The sequence below is a fragment of the Sesamum indicum genome, linkage group LG6 (genome assembly GCF_000512975.1).
Source record: "Sesamum indicum cultivar Zhongzhi No. 13 linkage group LG6, S_indicum_v1.0, whole genome shotgun sequence".
Taxonomy (NCBI): Eukaryota; Viridiplantae; Streptophyta; class Magnoliopsida; order Lamiales; family Pedaliaceae; genus Sesamum; species Sesamum indicum.
This window is the reverse complement of record NC_026150.1, coordinates 4,776,503-4,801,038: the sequence shown is the minus strand read 5'-3', so window position 1 is coordinate 4,801,038 and position 24,536 is coordinate 4,776,503. Positions and strand designations below refer to the sequence as shown.

The 24,536-nt window shown below is 33.8% G+C and overlaps 4 protein-coding genes and 2 non-coding genes across 6 annotated transcripts; 3 read left to right on the top strand and 3 right to left on the bottom strand.

Annotated features, from left to right (window-relative positions):
- On the top strand, positions 4,837-6,437 carry LOC105163743 (F-box/kelch-repeat protein At5g26960). Its single transcript, XM_011082192.2, has one exon. It carries the CDS (start codon positions 4,852-4,854, stop codon positions 6,214-6,216), a length of 1,365 nt encoding a protein of 454 aa, XP_011080494.2. The 5' UTR covers positions 4,837-4,851; the 3' UTR covers positions 6,217-6,437.
- On the bottom strand, positions 8,311-8,383 carry TRNAA-UGC. The gene has a single exon. It is a non-coding gene; the product is annotated as a tRNA-Ala (tRNA).
- Positions 10,253-10,325, bottom strand: TRNAA-UGC. Its single transcript has one exon. It is a non-coding gene; the product is annotated as a tRNA-Ala (tRNA).
- On the top strand, positions 10,408-15,342 carry LOC105163742 (translation initiation factor eIF-2B subunit gamma). The gene is made up of 13 exons (XM_011082191.2): positions 10,408-10,597; positions 10,685-10,780; positions 10,878-10,955; positions 12,436-12,516; positions 12,594-12,813; positions 12,896-12,954; positions 13,424-13,473; positions 13,570-13,657; positions 13,755-14,015; positions 14,112-14,204; positions 14,379-14,483; positions 14,758-14,874; positions 14,946-15,342. The coding sequence occupies exons 1-13, from the start codon at positions 10,532-10,534 to the stop codon at positions 15,018-15,020; spliced, it is 1,389 nt and encodes a 462-aa protein (XP_011080493.1). The 5' UTR covers positions 10,408-10,531; the 3' UTR covers positions 15,021-15,342.
- LOC105163741 (cysteine proteinase inhibitor A-like) lies at positions 16,804-17,752 on the top strand. The gene is made up of 2 exons (XM_011082189.2): positions 16,804-16,990; positions 17,216-17,752. Exons 1-2 carry the CDS (start codon positions 16,892-16,894, stop codon positions 17,399-17,401), a joined length of 285 nt encoding a protein of 94 aa, XP_011080491.1. The 5' UTR covers positions 16,804-16,891; the 3' UTR covers positions 17,402-17,752.
- On the bottom strand, positions 17,561-21,713 carry LOC105163740 (dr1-associated corepressor). The gene is made up of 6 exons (XM_011082188.2): positions 21,352-21,713; positions 20,325-20,397; positions 20,078-20,171; positions 19,838-19,954; positions 19,700-19,754; positions 17,561-19,372 (listed from the first exon to the last, which is right to left on the bottom strand). The coding sequence occupies exons 1-6, from the start codon at positions 21,382-21,384 to the stop codon at positions 18,911-18,913; spliced, it is 834 nt and encodes a 277-aa protein (XP_011080490.1). The 5' UTR covers positions 21,385-21,713; the 3' UTR covers positions 17,561-18,910.

The following is a 24,536-nucleotide window of genomic DNA, read 5'->3' as shown; positions in this document are numbered from 1 at the left end:
AAAGTACAAATTTCACAAAGTTAAGATTGGTAATTTGATATTAAAAAAAGTTATATGACAAAATATAAAAACAGGCATAATTTAAATGACAAAAAATAATTTATCCCTATAATTATAGCCTTAATAAATTTATTTATCATTTTATAAAAAATACAAGATATTTATTTAATTAGGTTTAATTTTAAAGAATGACAATATAATTTATCTTTGTCCATCTTAGTTTCATACGGCCAAATTATTGCATAACACGTGATGAAAACGATTATGGGCCTTGTAATTATTAAAACAAGGAAAATATCAAGAATAGTATTAAAAAAAAAGTCTCACTGACATTCAATGTCTTTACATCCATTAATAACTTTTTTGTGGGACTACCATTTATATATTATTTATATTTATTTTTAAAATAATAACTTGATTTTTGACATACCAACACCATAGTGTATTTATCAATATGTTATGACCTTGTTTGATTAGTGTGATAAATTGGGTGGTATGACATGGAATAATAATTAATTTCATCATCTATTATATATTATTTAGCTTGACGTATAGTATGGTGTGATATTTTATATGATAATATAATATGATATTTGGCTGAAAGAATTATAAAAAATAATTAAATAAAAAAATACTGCTAAGGATGTCATTTTTTGACTTATTTTTATTTAATATTGTAGTTTATAAATAATTAGTGTATTTATTGAAATACAATTTTTTAAATAAAAATTCTTATAGAATACTTCTTTTTTTCTCCACATTCATATAAGGCAAAAGTTCATAATAGGGCATTCAATAATAATAATAAGAGAGCGAGTGTTTAATTTTTTTAAAAAAATTATAAAAGTATGACGAAAGTTCTATTTTTTGAAATTTAATACTAATCAAAACTCAAATATTTTTGGAGAGCTACCCAAAAAATGAAGTAATTTTTTTAATATATTTTATTATTAAATTATTATAAAAGAAAAGAGAAGTTTATGGTAAGGAAAATAATCAATGTGATAGTCTATTCCATCTCTTGATAAAATTGAATTCAATATTAATGCTCAACTCTAATATTATTGATGCGTCAAAAAACGCATGGGTCCAATGAATATGAACTATACTTAAAGTTTGGATCGAAACGAATCCAAATCCTGAGAGGGGGAACATGCAAAAAAGGTGTTAGCACTCTGGTGCCCAGGTTAGTTTCGATTTAGGAATAAATAATTGTACTAATAAATCGTAATGAGAAATCGAGAAGAAATTCGTAGGAAAAATTGTGATCAGAGTACAATTTGAATGCTAAAGTAAGAATAGAAAGTGATTTTTCATTCTGGAGGGTGTCCCTGTAGAGGGACTAAACCTATATACATAGAGGGCGTGCCCCCCTTTTATTGGGACTCTGCACACCTCCTTTATCCTTAGAAGAAATGGTCAAAATACGTGTGGACGAGACTTGACTTAGTCTTATCTTCAATTGATTAGCTCACAACACGCCTTTGGAGATGACTCCTTACATGTGAGGACTCCTATTCTGTAGGGAGTCCGTTTAGGGTTAAGAGCCCTAGGTTTTGGGGGGCGTCTCCTTCTCCTTAACTGTCCTAGTTGCCAGGGGGGTCTTCTTAGGGCTGATGTGGTCCAATATAGAAGCTGACCTCAAGGTTCATGAAATGTCACATAGGAGAGTATGATGCCACGTGGGAGAGTGTGCTGCTACATGTGTGGGTCTTTTAGACCGAATATTTGTCAGGCTTTGATCATGGTCCGAATAGGGGATGCCTTCAGCCTCCTCCCTTTACTAGTTTGTTTTCTGGGGGACGCCCCCCAAGGCCGCCTGCCAATTTGTTTTCTTGGGGACGCCTCGACAATGTCGCCTATCAAGTGCTCTTCGGCCTTCTAGGATGTTACAAACATCTCGTTTCTTTCTTATTTTTGGATCGCTTGGACACATTTAAAAATATATTTTTATGCGCAATATAATTATCTATCATACATAATAACGCCAACCTCACGAGCCCCTATATGAACTATGGTCACTAAATTAATATTTATCCATGACTCAATTATGAGATGCCACTCTTTTTTTGTTTTTCAGTAAATTTGTCTGTATTTAGACAGGGAGTTTGGCATGAGTCTTATCTATTTTTAACTTAGTCTATGCCATTAAAAAAAGAAAAGGAATAGAAAGCATATTTTCATTTAATTTTTTTCAATTAAACTAATATCATTTAATATTATTATCATATATAAATATATATTAATATATTACTGTGTCAAATGGTGAATAAAATACTACATATTAGTAGATTATTAATTTATGAATATTAATTATTAATCTCAAATAATTTAAGATGAATGATGTGTTGGTGGAATGATAAGATTGAAACCTCTTTTGTTCAAATTTTAATTTCTATGAAATTAAACCAATAGTACTGAATAAATTTTTATATGTTAAATTAAACAAATCTATAATATTATTATTAGTAAACAAGTCATTATGACATTTTGCCATGTGGATAAGTAATATTAAAATTTTGAAATCTAGCTCAGTCATATATAAAATATAGACTATATATATATGCACAAAAAATAAATGCATCTCAAAATAACTCTAATTTAAATAAAAAATAAAAGTAAATTATATTAATACCCTGAGCAGGGACGAAGAAAAGCCCCGTCGAGCCCTAGTGGCCGACAAGGTCTGGCGGCGTAGGTCTATTAGCCTATCAAGTCTTAGGTATGAACTTGGCTTGCCTATTAATAAAAATAATAATCAAAATTTGCATTAACTTGTTTGAAAATTAATTTTTTCGACATCCTCACATGTAGTCTCTTCTATATCAATTAGAACCGCATGATTTCCACTCAGTCAAGAAGAAAACATTTTACTATCTTGTGATATTCTCAAAATCAAGTTGTATTTCTTATCAAAATTCCTCTTGCTTGTAAATTTCAACTTGCCACTCATTGTCGGAATAATAATTCGTAAGAATCAATTTTACTTATATTATTGTATTTATTTAATTTATAAAAATTATTATAATAATTTATTTTTTTGTGAATTGAAGATTTTTATTTACAATCAAAATTTGATAGGGCTAAACCAAATTTCTAGCCTCGCTACTGTTCCTGAGGTTAGGTTAAATCACACAAACACTCTCCATCTTTTATAAAATTACAAGTACACTCCCCGAGGGGTGTTAGTATAATTTTTTATGGGGTATTTGTATAAACTTTGCCTTTAAATAAATAAGTAGTTATAATTACAACTATAACCTCATAGGGTGTGGCTGTAATTTTATAAAAGATAAAAAATATTTGTATGTTTTGACCTAAACTGAAAGAGTATCAATGTAATTTCCCCTTAATTATATTTTCTTGATGTTTATGGTTTTGAATTTCAAAGGGAAAACACTATAAAGAAGATTCTATTCTCATTCAAATGAGCTCATTGTAATTTATTTTATTATTCTTTGTTATATTGATATATTGATTGAATCGATGTATTATTCAGTATAGTAAGATGTTGATAATGTTATCGTGTAATTACTGCTTCTATAAAAGAATAAATAAATAAAACAAACAATATACGTAGACCTTTTAATATCCATATGGTCAGTTTTTCTATTAATCAACAACTATTTTTTATTCCACGCTAATAATTCAGAAATAATATTTTATGATAATTACATTCATTTGACTTTATATATATTATATTTAACCTCTTATAAGTAAAAAAATATTATTAAAGTATTTTTGTCAATAAATTATACAGAACGTTGAATGAGGGGGGAAAGTTAAAATTTATGTAAATTTTTTGTTGATATTAATATTTTCCATCAAAATTCCAATCGAAAAAACATAGCTGTAAACAAAAACTTGTCAGGGTATAAGTATAATTTACTTTAAAAAAAATAAATTTATATTTTAGAAAAAATTTAACTGTAAATAATCCTAAAATATTTTAATAGATATAATGGATAATCTATACTATAATTAAAAAATTATCGTAGCAATTTTTGAACAGCCAAATTTACTCTTTAAATCATTTCTTCCCTTCAAAGAAAATTTTGATCCAAATAATAATTTCAGTGTTTTTTTTAATAATCTCATCATCACAATTTTTTCGGAAAAAATGCAAGCAACCCCCTTGTGATATCGCAAATGAGCAAATTACCCCCTTGTGAAAAAATAAATAGTGATTTACCTCTCTATATTTTTTAAAATACAACAATTTACCCCCCTGTGATTTTTAAAATGAAGCAATCTACCTCCCTATATAAGGAGGTAAATTGCTTCATTTTAAAAAGTATAGGGAGGTAAATTGCTATATTTTTTTCATAGGGAGGTAATGTGCTCATTTTTAATATCTCAAGGGGATAAATTACTATTCACCCCAATTTTTTCCCTCTCATCCTACTACTTCACATTTCTTTCTCTCTCTCACTTTACTTCTCCGTGTTTATTTTTCTCACAAATTTTTATATTTTTTAATAAATTTATAATTATAATTTATTTTTTTATTACCTCATTCCACGTTAGTTTTTTTTATGGACTTCTTTTTTTCTTATCCTCGCACCAGGGTTGTTTTTATTTTATAATTATTTTTATATTCTATTATAATTTTTTTTTATATGCTCGTGATGCCAGTGATGTGACCGATGACTAATTAAATAAAAACAATCACGGTAAAATTAATTAAAGATTAAAACTTTTATCAAAATACAATTACAATAAAATTTATTCTTGAATATAAATATTAAATATATTTACATTTGAAACACAAATTTATCCTGTTTAATCACATTGCCAAATGTGCAAGATAAATCTATACATACATATATATATATATATGTAGTTGATATTATGCAGTATATCCAGATTCCAGATAGGGGGAAGGGGGAAAACAGCACCGCCACTGGGACGGAGGAGATCCATCATCATCACCACCATCACATGTCATCATCATCAACATCCGATAGTTGCACCTCCCGACACTTCTCATGGCTCATGAAATCCTGCTTCCCCAACCCCCAACACCCCCACCACCCTTCCCCCCTCTCCGCCGCCGCCGCAACCACTGCCATTTCCTCCCTTCCCGATGACCTCATCCTCGAGTGCCTCTCCAGAGTCCCACACTCCACCCTCCCTTCTCTCCCCTCCGTCTGCCGCCGCTGGGCCCACCTCCTCAATTCCCCCGCCTTCTTACTTCTCCGCCTCCGTCACCACCTCCTCTTCCACACCCTCTTCTCCATTTCCATTTCCAATTCCGCCCTCTTTGCCGCCACCCTTCGCTTAGACCGCGACGGCGAGCCCGCCGCCTGGAAAGTCTCTTCCTTTGTTCCCTCGAAAGAGACTGATGACGAGTCGGGAAATGGGTCTGCTTTTTCTTTGTTCTCGCATTTCAGGTTGGTGTCCATTGGCCGGAAGATATACATCATTGGCCGGACGGCGATGCTGCGGTGTGACACGTGGACTGGGACTCTGGTGCCCAAGGCCGGGATGGGTTTCCCGAGGAAAAAGTTTGCTGCCGCGGCGGTGGCGGGGAAGATACTCGTCGCCGGTGGTTGTACCAGATCGTCGGTGGTGGAGGAGTACGACCCAGATGAGAATGTGTGGCGCGTGGTGTCTGATGCGCCTAGGAGAAGGTATGGTTGCATTGGGGCTTCAGTGGATGGGGTGTTTTACGTCATTGGTGGATTGAAGATAGGGCCATCCGGAAACGACGGCTCGGTGTGTGCTTCACGCGCCTCTGGTGCGGAGGCCGCCCATGTGTACGCTAGCTCAATGGACTTATACGACGTGGCGGCGCGTGTGTGGCTGAGAAGTCGAGCAGTCCCCGGCGGCGGGTGTGTGGTGGCTGCCTGCGGCGCCAACGGCAATGTCTACATTCTCTCAAGCCACGCGGTGGAGCTATCATTCTGGAAATTCAACGCGTCGAGGAAGAGTGCTAGTTTCGGGGAATGGAGTAGGATAAAGAGCCCGCCGCTGCCGGCGCAGGTTAGACTGGACAGCACGGTGAGGTTCAGCTGCGTCGGTGTGGGGGACAAGGTGGTGCTGGTGCAAGTGGTGGGGTGCATAGATGACTTGCTGCGAAGGAGCGGCCGGACGGAGAGAGGGCTGAAGGAAGGGCTGGTGCTGGTTTACGATTGCGCCGGCGGCGAGTGGGGTAGAGGGGCGGATATGCCGGAGGTGGTACGACGCGCCGCCTGCGTGTGCGTGGAGTGCTAACGTGCGCAGGAGGCTGTCACGGGGGTGCTGTTTTATTATTGTGCGTGAAGTTGAATCTTGTGACTTTTTTTTTGGAGTCTCGAGACAAAGGTGGTAATTCGAGCACTTTAGAGGGGCAAAACCGGCAATTCATATTTTTTAGCCCACAAAATTGTGTTTTTCAATTTATTCATATGTCCTCCAAAAGTACAAGAAATTTATTATAAACTACTATTTCTTTTTGTTATTGAAAAATATAAATTTTCAACTACACAAAATTATATACATAGATATCACAATTTAATAATTCATCACTTATGCATTATTTCAAAAAATACATAAAAAATTACCAACCATCAATTTTTTTAAAATATTAAATTTTTACCTAAACTTATTGATTACTTTAATTTAATTAAATAAAAAAAATGAAGAAAAAGAAAAAGAGTAAAAAGTATTCCTCTTAAAAGTAAGTGCATTTGTACATTAATGAACATTGATTGAACATTGCAACAGTAAATGAAAAGGACCCACAAGGGATTAGAAAGTTATAAAAGGGTTAAAAATGGGAAACATAGGTAAGTGCATGTGAATCTAGGGTTGGATTTGCCCTATTATAATAGAGTTGTCCAAACTCCAAACATGGAATGGATTTGTAGTCAAAGTTGTTAATTCTTAATTCCAAACCTACCAATAGGCTGTTTGACAATCTTAATCCTATATTTTCTTTCTCAAATAACATCCAATCATTGCTGTGAAAGCCCACATTTCTACAACTTTTGTTTAAGGTTGAGATCTCACACTCACAAAAAATTATAATTTCTGAGTTTTATGAATATAGTCATATTTCTTGCTTGGTTGTAATTAAGATTTGATGTTATATTATAAAATAAGAACATTGAAGGGCTTAATACATATAATTTTGTGGGTTGAATTAGTGATATTTGATCTTGTATTTAGACATGTGCAATGACAAATTTGGGTAACTAATTAATACAGTATTGTGTTTGGCGCGAGGTTGTTAGGCTCCTCCCACATCGATAGCAACAGCGTACGGGTCCTAATTTATATAGTATTTGTTTCGTACTGGAATTTGTCCCTTCGGGGACATCCGATAAAATTGGAACGATACAGAGAAGATTAGCATGGCCCCTGCGCAAGGATGACACGCATAAATCGAGAAATGGTCCAAATTTTTTTTTCTCCTGAAAATGGAAAAAATGTTATAACTTTTTGAATGAAATCATTAGAAGCAAATATTCTTTAAATGTAGCCTATAAAGATTATTGATCTACATAATAAAAATGTTGGACTAATGAAAATTATGAGATTAATGACTTTTAGTGTGAAATAATTTGTTTTTATGTACATGTTTTGAAGTATTTGATTCTTAATTCTTACTAGATGGGTGTTTTTACTAAAGAAAAAGAGAATATTAGCAACAAAAAATAAGTAAATATTGCCGCTAAGTATAGTTAATTAGTGATAACAGAATAATTTTATAAAATTATCACTAGAAAAATTAGTGGCATATGTATAATAACGATAATAATAATCATCACTATATTTGTGACTGTTGTCACTATCGATCTATATGTCATTGATTATGTAAGTGATACTTTTCTAAATAATTCTTGTTACTAATATTCATATTGTGATAGATCAAAATTACTGTCGATTCAAATGTATATTTAATAACAACTTTAAGGGAGCCTTGATCTTCTGCCGTTTACAATTTAACAAAATTTAAAATGTGTCCTGAAATTAAAAAAAAATAAAAAAGAGACTTAATAAATATAATACGAGAATAGCGTATATATTGAACTAATATTAAAAATAGATCAACATATGAGACCAAAAATTTAATTTACGTGCATTTAAGGTAAACTCTCCTTGAGCTGAACATAACATTGATTGTTAAAATTAATTAAATTATTTTATGAGTAATTGACACTTCGCACCCTTGAAATAACTTATGTTTTACAATATGCACCCTTATGATTCATGTCCTTAATGGGATTTGTAGGGGTAAATCTGTCTATCCACTACTTCTTTTCACGCATGTAAAATTTAAGTGAAATTTGAGGGTAGAAAAATAATAGAAAAAATCAAAAGATATGGAGATGCGGGGGATCGAACCCCGTGCCTCTCGCATGCAAAGCGAGCGCTCTACCATTTGAGCTACATCCCCTTGTTGGAGTTCATGACAAGGAAAATAATAACAACAACAAACAATATATTGAATTCTTCGTATGTTTATACAAAAAGTTTGATAATACAAATTAATATTCAAGACAATAATATTAATTATGATTTTTTTAGGGTATTATATAATATATTTGTATAAATACATAAATGAGATCAATTAGTTAATTAATCATTAGTTATTAGTAATTTTCTATATTTTTTATGTTGTTGGTAAATGCAAAGAACTTGAAATAGATGATATCGTTATTTTGTTACAATTTATTTTCACAATCATCATATTTTATTTTGAATAATGTTTGTTTAATATTTATATATTATTATAATCAGGTTCTTATATAATTTAATTTGGAATAGGAATTTTTTTCATAATTTTTATTCATAAATTCTTTTTGTTCTTCTAAAATAAAAATATAACTACGTAGAAGTGCTTACTTTTTACACGTTGTATCTGATATCTTATATTTTTATATTTTTGTTGATTATCACTATAAAAAATTGCATTTATTATGATAAAATAATTATAACAAAAGCATAAATCGTCACAAAATACTGATATAATTGTATATGTAATTGACTCTACATTAAAGACTGCAGAAATTCGTCCCAACTCAATTAAACCACAAAGTGTGATTTTGATGATTGTCAGGTTGAACTTAGATCAAGCTTTCTAAAATTCACAAATATTGGGTTGAACTGAAAAATCACCTAAATCGATCAAATCATGGTTTCATTAGTTTTGCCACAAAATTGATTATCGACCGAATCATATTTTTAAGATTTTCTTATGATTGCTGGCATGTTATTTATTTTTTGGGTTTGAAGTAATTTACTCCCTATGATATAAATATTATTTTTAAAAATCTCCGTGAAAAAAATTATCAAAAAACCTCCTTATATTTTTTAAAAATGAACAAAAAATGCATCCCATGAATGTTTTTGTCACACACTATTTTTTATATATTTTTAATTATAAAATAACATTTATGTCTTATTTAAACACTGTTACATATTGATTTAAATAAATTGATGGTTCAAATCTCATTATTGATATCTATGGTCCATATTTGATCATTTGAATCTATGGTCTAACTTTCATCTCATATATATATTTTCTGATACATAATAAAATAATATATATAAGTTTAAATTAATATAAAAATGATAAAAAAATCCCACGCCCACGTCATAATCCTCTTTCCCAACACCCGTTCCCCCTAATTCCATTTCTTGATCAGGAGGTTAGGCGGCAGAGGGATCGTATTTTCATGGTATATGTAATTCGTATATTCATGCAAATTTTCTATATTTTTTTTTAATATTATGGATCATTGTTAGATAGCCAACTTATGGTAATAGAAATCCTCAAATTAAGGGGTTAATTAAGGATAGTTAATAATTGTGATTAATCAATTTAGTGACAAATGAGTGCCATATAAATCGTATATGTGATAAAAGTCAAATATAACTGTAGATCAATCTAAAGAACTACACACAAATTCTTAATGAAATTGGAGAACATGGTACAAATATTGTAATGTACCCTATATTGTGGTATTAATATTGCAAGGTACCATAAATTGTGATATTAAAAAAATAATTTTATCATTTTTTGCCTGTCTTTTCTGCATAACTTAAGGTCACATGCCTCTCATTGTTAGAAATCTAACGGCAGTATAAAAACGTATATAAAATATTTTTTATATCATTTCAAACTATTTTTAAAAATACGATAGCAATATGATAAAGTACCCTAAATTATGATACTAAAAAATGTAATTTTCTCAAACAAATAAAAAGTGTAAAAGAAGTAGCACCAACAAATACAAAAAATTGTACTTCCGAACCAAAAATGTGGAGATGCGGGGGATCGAACCCCGTGCCTCTCGCATGCAAAGCGAGCGCTCTACCATTTGAGCTACATCCCCTCGTCGTTTGATGGCTCTCTAGAAAGTTATTACTACTCAGATGCTTTTTGTTAAATCTCAGGAGCAATTACGAAGCTCCATCCAACAGCGCACACACTCAAATTGGGTCGGCAAACAACGAAATCCCATCACCTCTTCTGCAGCTTTACGTATTCGTTTGTCTCTGAGAACGCGCATACAGCTACTCACTGGGTGCTAGGGAGTCGATGGATTTCCAAGTTGTTGTATTAGCAGGCGGGTTTTCGAAAACCCTGGTCCCTCTCGTTTCCAAGGTGTTTTTCTACTCAAATTTTGATTGGGAAAACTTAATTTTCTGTTGTGTCTGGAAAATGATGTTATATATTCAAAAAATTATGCAGGAGGTGCCGAAAGCGCTTCTGCCAGTTGCCAACCGGCCGGTTCTGTCTTATGTTCTTGAGCTTCTTGAGCAAAACGACCTAAAAAATGCCATTGTCGTGAGTCTCTATTTATTTATTTTTTCATTTGTTATTGTTTATGGTGTTGCTGTTTTGGGGGAGTGAAATTTTTTGAGATGGGTTTTTGCTGTTGTAGGTTGTTGAAGGGGAGAGCGCGGCTCTTTTGATCAGTTCTTGGATTTCGAGCACGTTCGTTGATCGATTAAATGTTGAGGTAAATTCTTATTGATTTATTATTGTAGATTACGCTAACTGATTTGTATATATTAATGGAATAGATTCCTCTGAGTGTCTGAAAGGAGGGAAATTGGAATATGCCAAATATGATACTAAAAGCTAATTTGTTTATCTTTTGTATCCTACAAGTGCATTAGTAAGAATACTGTTGTTGAGATGGGAATGTTATATGGTGTTTGTTCTTAGTTGAATTCTTACTATTGTTTTAGGCTTGTGGTAGCTGCTATTAAGATGGACAAGAATGCATGGCACTGTGATGCGATGAAGCAGGAGTTGTATGCGAGTGAATCAACAATTTAGATGTGTGTGTGTGTGTGTGTGTGTGTGTCTGTTGGCATTAGACCGTTTAAATTTGGACCAGTTCTAAGTATAATATCTGATGAAAATAAAAAGAGAAAGAAGTGGCAGATAGTGCCTCCTTGATTTTGGACATGATTTTTATTTATAAAAGGGGAACATCAAGACACAGAGATTTGGATCATGAGCTAGTATTTCTATTATACCAGGTTTCAGATGACTAAAGGTATAGAATTTTTAACTTTCCTATCAGTAGGAAAAATATCAGAAAGATCTGGAAATTGCAGACTGCAGGATGGTTGTATTCAGGTTGAAAGTTGATTTATTCAATGAGTAAAAAGATGTACAACACAAGCTGGGGTATCAACTTTTTTGACATAAGCTAGAATATAGAATTTTTTAACAGCTTACAGAGTATAATGCATATCCACAATGGGATATGAAATTTCTTGTAGGCGTAGAAATCTCTCAGAGATGATATTATGGTTTTTAGAAAATTAATGTGGTCAAAATTCTCTGGTGATTGAATTGACCAATGGCATCATGGTGCGCCCCTGGGAAATGCTTGCCGGTGGGCCAATGGCTTTTACTTGCTTCTACCTGTCAGGTGATTGGCCAGATGTATGTGCGACAAATTCATTTTCTGGAGCAATAATCTTTGTTGATTTTCTGGACCAATAATCTTTCTCATACTATGGGCTCATTTGGATGCAATTAAACTAACCCTGCGAAGCTGAGTTTCTATTCCTCTCTCGTAAAGTTCGGAACACTATAATTCTGAAATATTTATTCTGATTGTCCAAGTAACTAATATATTTTCCTAGTATTCATCTACTTATGGGGTGATTCAAATAAGATCTTTTGATTTCAAAGACTCAAGCCGCTGGGTTAAATCTCTTACATGGTGGACTTTCTATTATACTAGTGGTAGATTGTTTGAATTGTTTACAGATAAATCATGCATTGAAATTAGAGGGTGAAATCACTTCTCTGGTTGCTGAATGAATTTCTGTCTACGCTACAGAAGGGTTGCCATGGCATGCATAACTATCAGTGGTTTATCTCATATAGGGAGTTGGAGCCGGTACTTGTATCTTGAATGTCAAGAATCTGAACTTGTCCTGTAGGTGAACTGAAATCTGGATGTCTAACTGCTTCAGGTAACTGCAGTTCCAGAGGACGTTGGTACAGCTGGTGCTGTTAGAGCTATTGATCACCGCCTAACAGCGAAAGACATCTTGGTTTGAGTTCTTCTCTTAAACGACCTTCGAGTTTCTAGCAATGTTCTGCATCAGCTAAGACTTGTAGCATTTTGTAGGTTGTAAGTGGTGATCTGGTAAGTGAAATTCCTCCTGGGGCAGTTGCTGCTGCACATAGACGGCATGATGCTGTAGTTACTGCAATGCTTTGCTGTGTTCCTGTCAGTGGACCTTCAGATTCAGGCTCATCTGGTGCTAAGGACAAAGCTAAGAAAGCAGGACGCTATAACATTGTAGGCCTTGATCCAACCAAACAATTTCTATTGCATATAGCAGCTGGTAAGATATTTTATATGAGTGTTCTTTCTGGTGTATAATTCTGTATTTTTCTGTAACTGGAGATCTCTGCAACTTGTGATAGGAGCTGAAGTCGAAAAAGATATTCGAGTTCAGAAGAGCATTCTTCGAGCTGTTGGACAGGTGAACTATCTTGCACCTATCTGTCCGATTGTTGAGTGCCAAAAGAAAGCAGGTGTACTTGGGATCATTGTTTCACTTAGCTTAGGGCATTTGGGAGGTGTTTGTATAAGTTGAAACTTCATATTCTGGGAGGTGGATATACGAGAATATGTGTATATCACGGTTATCCCCAATTTCCTTGTCTGATGTTGAAGATGTTCTCTGGGGTGATGTGCACAATGTTGTGATTTGGCTAAGTCTGAGAACGAATCAAATGCCTTTTCTTATTAGCTTTTGATATACAGTATCCTCTCTGAGTGGCAAGGTCCTATAGAGATACTTTGTACAGGAACATACTTTCTACACATTCACTATGCATCATTGCCTAGAAAAATGACAGATCAATCACTGTGGCAAAAGATTTGTAGGCTTTTAATTTGCTCTGGCTAAACTTTTCTTTATGTTCTTTCTTTCTTCTTGGCTTATGCAGATGGAAATTCGTGCCGATCTAATGGATGCTCATATGTATGCATTTAAGAGGTTTGAAGTTTTGCCCTGTTGTAGCAGTGAGTTGTTGCTTCTCTCATTGCAAAGTCAATCTTCTTCTAATGTCAAACATATGCGATGTTCTTACAGATCTGTTCTGCAAGATATCCTGAATCAGAAAGAAACTTTCCAGAGTTTGAGGCGTGAAGTATTGCCTTATCTTGTCAGAACTCAGCTGGTTAGTTGTTGTACCCTGATTACTTTGTTATACTGGTGAAATATTACTGGAAAGTTCATGCCAAATTCTGAACTACATGTTCTTGATTACATGTCAGAGATCTGAATTATTGTTAAATGGAGCGCAATCAGAAGAAAATGGGAATGGTAAGGATGCCCTCCAGAACAGTAAAATTTTGCTATCTCAACTTCTGGCTAATGCATCTACACCAAGTTTTCATGAAATCTATGCACTGGGTCCTGCTGGTTCTGCTCCTATTTTAAGGAAGACTCATAAATGTTGTGTTTATATTGCTAATAAGAGCAAGTATTGTGCGCGATTAAATTCCATTCAAGCATTCAGTGACATAAATCGAGATGTAAGTTCTCACAGTTGAGGTTCTTCCTTGACACTTGACTTCTTTTCCCCTTGAAATGAATTCTTCAAAACTGTGTTCCATGATTTACTGGCCCAGGTAATAGGAGATGCAAATCACCTATCCGGTTATACATTTTCTGCACAGAACAACATAATTCACCCCTCGGCTGTAGTTGGATCGAAGACCACTGTGAGTTATATAACAAAGGCTTTTGATATTGCTTTTTCAATCACAGCTAATGTAATATCCCTTGTTTCTGGGGGCACTGAATGACAATCTTAGAAAATGCGGCAGAATGTATGTATTTTCTGTTTTACTGCCATTTCTCATATATGCTCAAATATGCAAATAACTTTGATTTAGGTGGGACCACAGTGCATGCTAGGAGAAGGTTCGCAAATGGGTGACAAATGCAGTGTGAAGAAGTCTGTCATTGGCCGTCATTGTCGAATAGGTTCAAATGTGAAGGTATTTCATAAGCTTTTGGGAAATTTGCAGAAAAATAAATTTATTTGGACTGTAACCCTTACGAGAACAAAAGTTTAAAGCAGGATAATAGAAAACCCAGGGATCCATGATCCAAGCGAACAAATTTTCGCTGTGTGAACAATACACATCCTAATAAGTAATAGCAAATTCCACCATGTGAAGTATACATCCTAATTGTGCATAAAATTAATTCCAGATACCTTAATGTTCTCCTAAGCCTACCAAAACTTTTGGTCACCCATGTGTTTTGCAGATTGCCAATTCTGTTGTTATGAACCATGTTACTATTGGCGATGGTTGCTCGATCCAAGGTTCTATTATTTGCAGCAATGTACAGCTCCAAGAGCGTGCTGTGTTGAAGGACTGTCAGGTACACTCTTCATGTGGGCTCATCACTCTTTCTGCATGTTTCTTCATTTAATTGTGTTCGTCTTGATTCAGGTGGGGGCAGGTTTTGTAGTGACTGCAGGCAGTGAGCACAAGGGGGAATCCTTGGCGAAGAAAGAAAAACAATAATGAGTTAGTTTCCTTGCATTTCATCTTAAAAGTTCTTGGAGCATTGAACTGCTCATGTATGCTGTACTGCCTCTCATTCCTTGTTCGAGCAGAGAGGAGAAGCCAGTTAGCACCAATTTTGTTTGGCATTCTGCCTAGGTGTTGTGGCCATGTGCTGACTTACATGTACAATCGTTAGCTTGATAAGTTTTGACTCTTTGTTGGGGAATTAAAATGTTGTGACATTCATTTTACTATGTGCACATAGGTCGTTGGATTTGACTGTATATTTTAGTTGAAGCTTTGAAATTTGAAATCAATAACATTTAATTATTTCAAAATATGTTTCATTGTTCATGTTCTATTTTCTCACTGTTGAACTTGGCTGCTTGGTACTAGCGTTACTGCAAGATGGTGTAGTTCTTAGGGAAAAGGGTCTCATGTGATGAAAACATGGTTGGGCATAGCATTACTGAGCCATTAGATATAGCAGAACCACATGATGATGTAACCCCAGTTTGCTGCTGGTTGGCACTCGGGTCATCCTCCCATTTGGGCAGTTTCATAACGGGTATGGATTCTTGGGCCATGCTACTTGTTTAGAGGGGCTGGATTTTCTTTAGGTTAAATTCATGCTATGCTCGTTGCTTTTTCGTATATTGAGTGTGTGAATAAGTGCTAAAAAAAATGAGTATGTGACAATTATCTAACCATTCCGTGTATTAGGACATCAAGTATATCATGTACAAGAACCTGAGCTATATTATATTGATTATCATATTGTCATTAACGCCCCGAACCATCTTTCGTATTATTTAGTTTTTTTCAAATCTTTTCTTCATATGGCCTTATGCTCGTTTGGACCTGGACGTAAAACAGTTTCTTAGACTTAAAAGTAGAATGTAATGTATTGATAAGGTCTGAAAAGTGTAAATACAAAAATACGAAGATTCCAGGAAGGAAGAAGGGGATAGGGTCATCCCAATTGTCTCCAAATGCTCATATTAGTTTCATGATCAAGTAGGTTTTTTGAATGAAACATATTTGCTTGAGAAGCTCAAACACCTTCACCTTCCCACAAAGAATCTGTTTAAAAATGACTTAATTACATGTTCATATTTGCCATGAACATGGAAGCTTCAGATAGGGTATGGCCATGCACTCTTGATAGCCTTATCTCTAATAAAATTTTTAATCTTTGCGTATCAAACAAGTTCAATCCAGTTGAACTCATTGTAATTTTTAGTACGTTGCGTTTACTTTATCATTGAAAGATAAAAAGAATAAAACTAGACTTAACAATAAAATTCAGCCTTATTACAAATGAAATCAAAAAGTACAAATCAATTTAACAATTTCTCATAACTTGTGTGCCAAAATTATAATTCTGTAATAGTATAGGCACCAAAGTTGAATTTACTACAACTAACAAAAAGTCCAACTTTGACCCTTATCAACTAAGTTATTATCTATATTAATATAATAATATAAAAAGAAAAAAAACTTTCACTCACAAACAACGGCAGATTGCGATACTATTACATATATATATATTTTGTAAATAATATTTTTAATTATTAAAAATATAATTTATTAATTTATACATATTATAATTTAAATTATTTATTATATACACATAACAATTACGGTAAGTGATAAAACAAAAAAAAAAAAAAAAAAAAGGATTTAAAGGTATTATATTTATTAGTATTATTTTTCACTTTTTGCTTCACCGCGTTACGATAACTTCATTGGACAGCGACTTCCGATTCTCATTCCATCCCCACTCCTTATAAGTACCTCTGCTGCTTCTTGCCTTTTTCAATTCACACACTCATCAGTTTCCGAATATATTTTCTCTCTTCTATCAGTAGATTGTTACTGTTCCGAGAATGGCAGCAGGGGGCGTTCGCCAGAGCGAAGGGTTTCAGAACAGCCTCGAAATCGAAGATCTTGCTCGTTTTGCCGTCGATGACTACAACAAGAAGCAGGTTTTTTTTTCTTTTTTTGAGTAACGTTTGATATTTCCGTTTGTGTTACGATGGAAAACTTTCTGTTTTGTGTTAGCATTTTGTTGCTCAATTATGTGTTTCATGTTGAAGAAAGTTGAATTTCGTTAAAGGTAGTTTTGGTATTTGCGTGGATCTGAAATTTGGCTAATATTGTTGTTGTTGTTGGTGGTGGTGGTGGCGGTGGTGGTGTGGTGATGGTTTCAGAATGGATTGTTGGAACTTAAGAAGGTAACGAATGTGAAGGAGCAGGTGGTGGCTGGGACCATGTACTATATAACTCTGGAGGCGGCCGAGGGTGGGCAGAAGAAAGTGTATGAGGCCAAGGTGTGGGTGAAGCCATGGATGAATTTCAAAGAAGTCCAGGAATTCAAGCTTCTTGGCGATGCTTGACTTCGCTTCTTGCTAATCAGGTTGCGCCGGTTTGTATAATAAAAACAATGCAGTTTCTTTGGCTGCTTGGAACTTGAGGCACATGAATTGGAGTTGGGAATAGGAACAGATTGAATATATATATTCACAGTTTCTGTTTTCTGTATCGCTTCTTGTGGCCTCAAGTTCAATAACATCAGTTTGAAAAGCATCTGATTTTCTAACTTGATGGTACTTTGTGATGTAGATTAGAAGGCAATGGAGTCTGGGATTATGTAATGTTCGCGTGTTGTAGTTATAACTTGTGATTGCAGTGTATGCTACACTACTGATGTGGAAACTGCAGTAATGTTAATATGTGGTTGTTGCTTAGTTCCCTCTTCTGTGTAGTTTGTGAATTTCCATGCAAGTGTTTTGCTTTGCGCGAATGATATCTGGTTAGAGTATATTTTTGCAGTCTCAACCTTCTAGCATCGGCCACATTAGGTGTTATTGTTGTCTGTTTTAGTGGTGAAGGAGTACACAGGTTGCTGAGAATTTGTTCTCTTTCTCATGGAGAACTATGGTATGATCTCTCATGATAGCTTCAAACAGGATGCATATAGGTATATAACATATAAAGAAACTGAAGTCCAGAACAGGCTATACATGATATAGCAGAGTTGCCACCTAGAAACAACCTTAATGAATAGAGGCAATTCAGTTTCTTGTTCTGAGTAACAGTCTCATACAGTTGTTCATTAACTCAGAAAGCCAGCAAGTTAAAAGTAAGAATGATAAAAGACATACGATGTTAAGCATCCAGCTTAAGCTCCAATCATCAGCATAAATTGTCTCTCCTATGATTTTATAGAAAGTCAACGAAAGCCAAAAGGGAGGCGCATTTGAGATGATTCACCTTGACAGGATGTCCCAGATGGCAAATGCAGGACAAAAATTAGATTCCCAGAAACCAGCTTGAGGCATTACTACTAAAGACAATTCTTGTTATTCTTAACCAATATAACGCAGATAAAGAACTAAATGTTACTAGGGTTTGGTTAAACTTATCAGGCGAGCCTCATCAGGAGTTCTTTATTTTCCACATTTTTCAGGTGACCGGCTGGGCCATTGATAAAGAGAAATCTTTAGGTAAGAATAAATGTCTGAATGGATATACATAAAACCTCATTTTCAGATAAAACAGGTTGAACGTCAAGGCCATTTTGGACGTATGACGGCGAGACAAATTACAGTTAATAAATAGATTACAAACGAGAAAAACCAAAGAAAAGGAGGGGGAGAATTTTTTCAGATTCTCAATAGAAGAGTTCCTGTTAGTTAGCCAGAATTTCTACAAAATCCTAACTCTAATTGAGTGAACAGAGAGACTTGCAAATTCAGCTCCAACTACAATGTTGCTACTCTATCTTGTTACCCTAGAATTCTTAATCACCTACCTGTTTGTTCCCACGACATATATACATCTAGCACAGAGTTACCAACCTGTAAAAGATACAGGTAAAAAAGCAAGAGCAAGATTGCAATGTACTATTCTTCATCATAATCTTCATCTTCCACCCCTACATTGAAATTGGCAAGTTGAACCGGATCAACAGCCAGCCTATTCACGTCATCCAGCGACCAACCAGGAATATCTTCATGCTTCAAGCCAGCAGCTGGCTTCATTGAAGATTGAGATGGAGCACCAGCTAATGTCGATGTGGAATCCCCATTCTCATTCAATTCAACATTTAGGTCAAAATTTCTAACTGATTCATCTTCATCTTTTATACCTGTTGTTCTTGAATCAGCAGCACCTGCAACGTTATCCAGCCCTACATAATCTTCTTTCTGATTCTCATCATGCTGGTGACATCCGTCAGTGGCATCTTCAAATTTCTCGTACTGAACGACCGATTCTCGCTCTAGAGTCCGACTACCTCTGCCACGACCTCTACCCCTACCCCTACCCCTGCCTCTACCATTGCTGTTAGCGTCACCTGCCTCGTGCTGCAATGAAGATACCATCCATCAATGGTTGTAACCAATTTACAGATTCCAACAGATATGACCATGTGCCAATGTTAATAGCTAATTACTGATGCTCCAAAATGAATAAAACCATTCCTGAATTTAAATGAATCAACTCTTCTATTGTTGTAAGTTGACTCCCGATAAAGTCATTATCATAGAAATAGACAACAGGATATGTGTGAAATATACCCTACTTAAAAGACTGAATAACTCTTTCTTTTTTTCATTTCATAAGATTTAGGCTTGTATGATAACTTTTCTGCACATTTCTTAGAGGAAGTTATGGATTGTAAATTAGCTTACCAAGCGGATTCTTTTACACTCATCAGTATTGCCATCTTCACCTTCTGAAATCTTCCTGCATTGAACAAATCAATAGAAACATAAGTTGTTTTCAGGATTTCTTTCCTCTAATAAGAATACAACTGATATTTTTCTAACCTTCTTTTGGTAGCAGATTTGTCCTCGGTAGCAGCATCTGAACCACCCAAATCGGGAACCTTACTGACAGTGTCCTTCAGGAAATCAAAAACGTTAAATCTCTGTACACATTGCTTCCTGCAAGTGAAAGATGGTAAATGATCATAACCATGCCCACTGACATCAATGTGTAAAATATTAGCAAATTAACCTCCAAAACCTAAAAAGGAAAAAGGAGAAAACATCAGAGGAGACACTTACAAATGCAAAGAATTTACAGTTTTTGCTCCCCTTTTAAGTGTAATCTCATAAGTCCTGTCACAAAGATCTTGCAGAAACAGCTCTAGAGCTTTTGCTGCACAGAAATAATTCCAAAAATATAAGCAGGCAGTGGAACAGACACAACCATTCAAGACAAAGATAGCAATTCAATCTAGAGATGAATGAATTGAAAACTCTCTGCAATTTGGAGCAAGGAATACAAATTAGATAAACTGAAATTACATACAAACTAAAAGGGGTACAGCCATAGCAATCTTCCCCACATCCTCATCAGCTTGCATAATCTTTTTAATTCGAGCCTGCAAACAAAATTATTCAATCATATCAGAAAAAAATAATTCATCCAGATGGTGGTCATCGCGCTCTCCTGAGCCCAATTAATCACCTTGCAATAATTAATTACTGTAGTTCAGGTTCACCTCACAAGTCTACACTACATTCTCTGGATGATCCTAAGACCATGACACATTGCCAGCTAATTCCAATATGAAGTCAAATCACATGTATAAGTACAAAAACCCCATCTCGATTTCCCTTCGCTAGAACAGACATCCACTCATTTTCCATCCTCCTTGCATAAGAGACCCCCAAAAAGTTGATAATTGAGCACTATTCAATACTCAAGGCTCTGAAACAAGCCAGAAAGCCTATTGCTTTTGACATGTTAGGCTTTATTATCTTTAGCACTCTAGGAAATCGTAAAGATAAGACCTCAATATTCAACAAAAGATAGAAAACTGTTCAACAAAGTCATTGAAAATTTGCGATTAAGATTGGGATTAACGAAAGCCCATCAGTTTTATGCTTACACAAAATTCAATCTGAACTAACCAAAAAAACCAATTTTCACAAACTATTTACACCTATAGCCAGTAATTTATTAGCTCGTTGCAGCAACTAAACCCATAGATAGAAATTTTAAAGGTTAAATCAAATTTACCTGAAGCAAACGTAAAAACCATCTCAACCTGATAAAGAAACTTAGCAAAGAAGGCATACACTATTAGGCCTGAGCTACCGATATTCCTTGCCATAACAGTCTAACTTAGAAGGAATTGAACCAAAAAAAGACAACAGGAAGACAGAACACAACAAATAATCCGTGCTTCCAATCATGCAACTGACATAATTCGAGAACAAAAACTTCTTTACCTACGATTTAACGTACACAACTCGAAGCACAAAACCTTCAAGAACAAAAACCAAAACCTAACTACTTCAAGAGAACGCGGAACCACGAGAAGAATGCTTACCGCTGGAAAGCGTGTGTCGAGCTTCTTCTTCATGTTGTCAACCTTCCCAGTTCCCACAACTCAAATTTCTTGAACCCTAGATTCAACTCGCATATACACACACACGCACACAAATTACATATATATATATATATATCTGAAGCTTCCCAGCCAATCACTTCACCAGTTGCCCGCACAAAAATTCGAAATCCTTCCGTCTTCCCACAATTTTAATGCTGTTTAAAATCACAAAAATAGAAAAAAAAAATGGAATAATAAAAATATATTTAATAATAGATTCGATTTTCTTGGACCCTCCACCCTCCCATATCCTTTTACTTTTTCACATACTCCAATTTCAACCCTCTTTTTGATTTCTAGGGTTTTTACTCTCCCAGTTCTTTAACTTTTTCCTGTTGATGAGGTCCACTGCGTTGGCGTGGTTGAGCGAATCTCTCCACTAGTTTGTCGCCACGTTTCTAGAAAGTTGAGGTACTTTACGTGGACCAGTGAATTTGTGCCACGTAGTAGGGAGCACAAGAAAATAGTGTTAGAAATACGCAGGGTCTATTGAGTTTTGACTGATCAGAGAGAATAAAATGTCCAGGTGGTTTTCTGATTGGCCCTTGAATTTTAGGATAATTGTACTTTGCTCCCCACAAGTTTAGCATATATGACAAAAAGTACCACTATTTTTGTTTTATTTTCCGGGAATCATTTTTAGGTTTATTAATCTGAAACTGGGTTTTAATTTTTATTCACATTTTAAAGTTTTTTCTTTTGAAAAGATATTTATAAAAAATAAAATTTTCTTTCCTTTAACTGTAAAATAAACTTTTTCCGTGTAATTTTTTAAAATATTAGTCGTTGTGGCACGTCGTTCCTACGTGCATATAATAAATATTTTTTTATAGTTTAAAATATATTATAAATAAAAGTAAAATATATAAAACAATACATTACATTAATAAAAAGAAAGAACAAAAAGAATAATCAATAAATGAAAATTTTGAAAAGTTGAATAAGTTAGTTATTCTATCATGAAAGGCATTTTTGACTCCACAAAAAATTAGTATTGTGGTGTCATTAACCGCTGCTTGTGAATGTGGATAGTCTTTTCTTTTTATATTAAGACGTGTTTGAGAGCGTTTCAGAAAAGCGCTTTTCAATTTTTTGTTCCAAAAAAATTACTTTTGAAGTGTTTGAGATACCAATTTCTGCTTTTGAAAACAGTTAAAAAAAGTGCTCTTAGGCCAAAAGTTGGAAGTACTTTGATGGTGCTTTTAGCTGCTTTGGCTTTTTTATAAATAAATTCAACTTTATTTTTACTATTTTACCCTTATTATAATAATCTTAATTCAACTTTATCGTTATTAATTTATTTTTAAAATTGATATCGGAGTCTTTAAATAATTTAAATTTTAATAATAATTAAATTTACACTTTCACATATTTAATATTTTAAGTTTTTTATAATTTTTGTACTATATCATCTAATTATATTATTTCTTTCACATATTATTATTTAATGGAAGCATTATTAAATTAAAATTATTTTTATAATATTTTTAAAAAATAAATATGAAATACTAATCGGAATAAAATTTATAATTTTTTGTGAAAAAATAGATAATAGTTTATGCAATGATATTGACATTTATAGAAGTGTACGTATAATTTTTCAAACAATAAGGATGATTTATATAAATAAATTATAAATCCAGGAATGTTGATGTAATAATTTAATGAATTGGTTTTAACTTTTGCTATAAATCTTCTGATATATTTCTCCATCTTCATAAAAGTGAAGATTTCTTTTAAATTATATTTATTATTCTAAAATTCTTTGAACTAATATGCTCAGCTTGGAAAACCAATCACAATCAAACAATATTTACAGCACATTGGGAAATGATGAATAATAGATTAAAAACTAAATTTAATTAATAAATTATTAAATAATAAGAAGTTATTTGTTATTAGGACGCAATATATGTTAAACTCGTGTTACGTGGATGATAGTTGATGGCGCTCAATCGTCATGTTTGATCAATCAAATGTTTGTCCAGTCAATCATTGGTGTGGTCTGTCCGTTGTTTGAAATGATGTCTTTTTGATAAAATAGTATGTCATTTGGATAAAATGATGAAAAAGTCATAGCATTTTAGGTACAATTTTTTTTTTTTAGTTTGCTAAGTATGCTCAATATTAATTTTAGTCCGATAACTAGACTCATTTTTTTTTTTAAAAAAAAAATCCAATGACTTGAAAAATTGATTAAAAAAGATCCTACAATAGACAGGTTTTTGGCAAAGCACTTTTGGTCCAATTGGATAGAGTCGTTCTCATATTTGGTCTCCCGCTTTACTGATTGACACTTTTAATCCCAAAAATTTAAAATTTCGACACTATTTGTCCCATGCCGTTAAATGTAACGGTAAATGGTCATATGCCGTTAGTTGTTGTTGACTTGACAAAAAAATGCTCAAATTTTATTTTATCCCCCTATAATTTTTAAAAAAGACTAAAACCTCACCTGTATTTTGAAAATAGGCTAAAACATCACCGCTATGTTTGTTTTTATTTTCAAATTATCTCTGAGATGAGTCAAAACATACTCAATGTTTGTCATCATTTAAAAACACCTTTATTTAGGTGTTTTAAACTGTTTTAGCATAAATACACACGTATATATATACACATATATTTATATAAATATATATAAAAAAACATGATTTGACTATGAATTGACAATGAATAGTAATTTTTGTCTCCCAAAACACAACATTAAACATACAATACTTATTTTAAATTATCTTAAAAAACAAATCCAAACATACATACTATCTCTAACACACACTTATTTATCTTTGTTTTTCTCTTTCTATCTCCATAAAACACAACAAAACACTTAGAAAACGAATCCAAAGATTACGAAACTTTTCCACATTTTTATAACTTTTCACCGCTCAAGTAAGCGGAAAAGATGACAAATTTTCCCTTCGAAAATTGGTTTTACATGCATTTTATGTGAGGATCCTGTTAATTTAGATGGCCAAACTAATGATCGGACCATTTTTGCAAAATTTGAAATTTTTAAGGACTAAAATTGAATTATTACCTAATACTGACCCAACCCACAACTAGACCCCCTCCCCCACCCTAGACTTAGGCGTTGCGCCTTGTGGGGATGGAGGGTAGGGGGT

Bases quoted from the DNA above. Each gene is read 5' to 3' on its own strand.
- LOC105163740 (XM_011082188.2), bottom strand. From the start codon at position 21,384: ATGAAGAAGAAGCTCGACACACGCTTTCCAGCG. The intron at 20,398-21,351 runs GTAAGCATTCTT...TTTTGTTTGCAG, and splicing joins TCGACACACGCTTTCCAGCG to GCTCGAATTAAAAAGATTAT. The intron at 19,373-19,699 runs GTAAGCTAATTT...TCTTCATTGCAG, and splicing joins AGTGTAAAAGAATCCGCTTG to CACGAGGCAGGTGACGCTAA.
- LOC105163743 (XM_011082192.2), top strand. From the start codon at position 4,852: ATGCAGTATATCCAGATTCCAGATAGGGGGAAGGGGGAAAACAGCACC.
- LOC105163741 (XM_011082189.2), top strand. From the start codon at position 16,892: ATGGCAGCAGGGGGCGTTCGCCAGAGCGAAGGGTTTCAGAACAGCCTC. The intron at 16,991-17,215 runs GTTTTTTTTTCT...TGATGGTTTCAG, and splicing joins ATGACTACAACAAGAAGCAG to AATGGATTGTTGGAACTTAA.
- LOC105163742 (XM_011082191.2), top strand. From the start codon at position 10,532: ATGGATTTCCAAGTTGTTGTATTAGCAGGCGGGTTTTCGAAAACCCTG. The intron at 10,956-12,435 runs GTAAATTCTTAT...TAACTGCTTCAG, and splicing joins TTGATCGATTAAATGTTGAG to GTAACTGCAGTTCCAGAGGA. The intron at 14,484-14,757 runs GTATTTCATAAG...TGTGTTTTGCAG, and splicing joins GAATAGGTTCAAATGTGAAG to ATTGCCAATTCTGTTGTTAT.